This window comes from Cryptomeria japonica, chromosome 7 (assembly GCF_030272615.1).
Source record: "Cryptomeria japonica chromosome 7, Sugi_1.0, whole genome shotgun sequence".
Taxonomy (NCBI): Eukaryota; Viridiplantae; Streptophyta; class Pinopsida; order Cupressales; family Cupressaceae; genus Cryptomeria; species Cryptomeria japonica.
In genome coordinates, this window is record NC_081411.1 from 672,004,742 (window position 1) to 672,008,476 (window position 3,735).

The following is a 3,735-nucleotide window of genomic DNA, read 5'->3' on the forward strand; positions in this document are numbered from 1 at the left end:
GACAAATATGCCTACATCCACACTCAAAGTAGGGAATAACTTCTATTAATGAACTCTCAAATACATGGGCTGCACATAGCCATTATATAATCATATTCAGATACGAAATGAACAGTTGGGAGAACGCGAAGGGTCATGTGACCATTGGGCTTCACATTCCCAACAATCTCCCTCGTGAAGGCCAACTGGCATAGCCATGCACTAGCATCCCTACTTCCATTTTCGAAATTCATATTAAAACTAGCCTGCTAGATTTTAGCTTCGCGAACTCTTGTTCACATACGCTTCGAATCAGCCTTTTCCAAATAAGCGCAGAGTTAAAAACTCTATTAGGCACAAACTCACCCATTATGCCAAAAACCGAAACACCACTTTGTCCCAGTTTAAAATACATTTCTTCATCACCATCACCTAAACTCCCCCGTAACAGAATATCTACTGATTCACAATTATTGGATTCTAATATCCAAACATAAAACTCAAACCTTACGAGGAACAAAACAATGGCATTATTTTCATCATCAAACAACTCCATCAGATTGTTATCACGAGTTCGAGTTCTTTCACCCTTGGGTTGTTCATTATCAACGTTGGTACTATCATCCACATCCATCCAATCAGGTTGGTGAATGTCAATACATTCTGGTCGAGATAAAACATCTCCTCCTCCATTAGAATAAGCATTAACAGATTCAATAACATTTTCATTCACTTCATGTGACGCCTGAAACCGCTTGGACTGATGCCCATTGTCCTCTGCTACTATCAATGGTCGCTTTCGCTTCAAACCAGAAAACTGACTTTTATCATTTACTATGTCATCTAAATCCATAGGCTCATAGGCTTCTATGAAATTATCTGCACAAAGGTTGTCATCATTATGGGAGTGCCTCTTTATTTTCACCAAGGCCATGCCATCCGCAGAGCTCTCCAAAGCCAAAATTTCTCCCAAACCTCCTTGCCCTGCTACCTCACTCCAATCTACACCCTCCTCATCCTGGGAGTCAACAGTAGATTCAGCTTGGGTCTCCAATGGCACACCCTTCCTCCTGCAATCTCTTGAGTTCATCCTCTTCAACAACAACAACTTTTTCAACATCTTTCGGCTTAGAAATTCCGGCGTCTATACGACTATCGTGGCGTTCAACCTTCACCACACGAATGCCAACAACTTCCCGGCCATTAACAGTTTGGCCAATAAGTGCCAAAGCTGGCTCAAGGGGAGAGCAAATAAGAATCCCAACATCCTTTTCTTTCGCTGGATTCTCCTCTTCAACTGAGTCCCCCTCTTTCTTCCAGCGATCCCACCAATGTACGCGGCACTTGAAGCATAGTTTTACATGGAACGTAAAACGGCCATAGAAGTTATAAGTTTTACCTTCTCCTTCTTCCTCCATCTCTGCTCAAGCCAACATGGCTTTGATACCAATTGTAAAGATTAGAAAGAGCAGAGAAAACAATAACAGAAACAGAAAAGCAATAAGAAGAGACAACACATGATTTATCATGGTTCGGCAAATATGCCTACGTCCACACTCAAAGAAGGGAATAACTTCTATTAATCAACTCTGAAATACATGGGCTGCACACAGCCATTATATAATCATATTCAGATACAAAATGAACAGTTGGGAGAACGCAAAGGGTCATGTGACCATTGGACTTCACATTCCCAACATCTCCACCAAGGTTGCCATTATTGGGCAACTTGCATCAGCTGAACAATGATAGAAATCTTCTTTCCAGCTTGATAGAGATGGGCAAAACATACGGTCCTGTCATGACTGCTTGGATGGGTCCATCGCCACTTATAGTCCTCACTGGCCAAGCTTCAATCTGGGAAGCCCTGGTTAACCAGGCCGCCAATTTTTCTGGTCGCCCTCTAGTCTACTCTAGGAAATTTACTAGTGCCTCTTTCAGGACTATGATTAGTTCTCCCTACAATGAGCACTGGACTAAGCTCAGAAAGGTTCTACGCAACAATGTTCTCAACCCCGCCCATGTTGCACTTCAGAGCTCTTTTCACCAGGCCACTGTGAAGAAACTCATCAACAAATTAGAAAAAGAGATGAAAGAGAAGAATGGCGTGGTGAGGCCCTTTCATGCCTTGAAAATGATGGCAATGAGTTTTATTGCCCACATATGCTTTGGCTTGGACTTTCAAGACGAGAATTTCTTGTCCAAGCTGGAAGAATTCATAGCTGAAGATATTAGCCTGATTAAAAGAGGAAGAATTCATTTTCTCTTGCTCGTTTCTTTGTTCCTTCATCAATTAGAACAGAGAGGAAATTGAAGTCTCTGCGAGATGATATTCTGCATCTCCTGTTGCCTTGCATCCGATATGCTCGTAGTTATAAAGAATACTTCAAGCGAAGTGCTCCCAGTAGTTTCTTGTATTGTTTACTGTCCATCGCCGAAGGGGAGGAAGGCGAAGATAAGTCAAAGTTATCCGATGAAGAAATAGCTTTCTGTATATATGAGCTATTCGTTCTAGCAGTGGACAGCACATCTACGGACATAGAATGGGCTCTGGCTTACCTGATATCCAACCCACACGTCCAAGAGAGAGCAAATCAAGAAATAAGCCAAGCGGTGGGGAAAGGAAAAGGTGGGTTGTTCAGTTTAGAGGATTTGAGGAAGCTACCATACTGGCAAAGTGTGGTGAAGAAGATACTGCGAAAAGAATCGATCGCCCCACTTGGGATTGTTCACCAGACGGAAAACGAGTGTAAGCTGATGGACGTCACCATACCTGCAAAGTCAGCAGTCGTTGTAAATCTACACAGAGTGTCAACGATCCTGAGCTATGGAAGGATCCTGACGATTTCAGGCCTGAAAGATTTTTGGACAAGAATGAGTCAGAAAAGGTGAGAATCGCATATCTTCCGTTTGGAGCAGGAAGGCGAGTGTGCGCAGGAATGGACGTGACCAGCGTATATGTTCCCATAACTCTTGCCAATTTGCTTAAATCATTCGACTGGGGATTTGTGAAGGAAGGCAGTCTTCCTGATCTTAGTCGGGATGTTTCAAGTCTGCTCATGTTCATGAAGTATCCATTGGAAGCTCGAATTACACCTCGCCCATCATAAACATATATCTTAAATAACAAAGAACATATGGGTTGTTTGATCTTTCCCTTTTCTTGTCTATGTCCTCCATCTTTGTTTGAATTTAAGGTCTTTGACTTTGTATATACCTCTATGGTTCTATAATTTGGAATTCGAGATATATTTACTTTTAACTCCACTTAAACAAGTAGATAATTATTTATCATTCTCAATTGAATATAATGCAAATTTATTATTAAATATTGAAGTTTCAAACAATGTGATACTTCGGTTGAGGGATGTCTTTCAAAACCTTATGGATTGCTTGGCTCTAGCCTATTCATTAGTGCTTGTGTGTCGTGAATGTGATGCAGGAGCATCCCCAGTTCATACCAATCTTGCATCAACCAAAACTATTTTCTTTTTGTTTTGCTTTCTATTTGCAATTTCAGTATTTATTTCTATGTGTCTCGGATTTGGCTCACAGGAACCTGTGGAGTTGGCTTTTACTTGAAGACTTGATCATCTTCCTTATTCCCAAACTGTGGAGCATTTGGATGGTTTTCCAACAAGTTATCGCTACTAGTTTCCGTGACAGTTTAATGTTACCAATTGCCTGGACCTATTTGCATTGGTGATCTACCGAATCCTCTTCCATAGCTTGCGGAGACTTGAGTGTTGATTCTGA

General features: G+C 41.5%; 1 protein-coding gene across 1 annotated transcript; it reads left to right on the forward strand.

Annotated features, from left to right (window-relative positions):
* The first annotated feature begins 1,756 nt into the window (after positions 1-1,756).
* LOC131060494 ((S)-canadine synthase-like) lies at positions 1,757-3,089 on the forward strand. Its single transcript, XM_057993731.1, has 3 exons — positions 1,757-2,089; positions 2,227-2,772; positions 2,814-3,089. Exons 1-3 carry the CDS (start codon positions 1,757-1,759, stop codon positions 3,087-3,089), a joined length of 1,155 nt encoding a protein of 384 aa, XP_057849714.1.
* The last annotated feature ends 646 nt before the right edge of the window (positions 3,090-3,735 follow it).

Excerpts from the sequence above, each read along its gene's own strand:
- LOC131060494 (XM_057993731.1), top strand. The coding sequence starts at position 1,757 with ATGGGCAAAACATACGGTCCTGTCATGACTGCTTGGATGGGTCCATCG. Across the intron at positions 2,090-2,226 it reads TGAAAGAGAAGAATGGCGTG|AGGAAGAATTCATTTTCTCT; the intron begins GTGAGGCCCTTT and ends CCTGATTAAAAG. Across the intron at positions 2,773-2,813 it reads CTGCAAAGTCAGCAGTCGTT|GATCCTGACGATTTCAGGCC; the intron begins GTAAATCTACAC and ends GAGCTATGGAAG.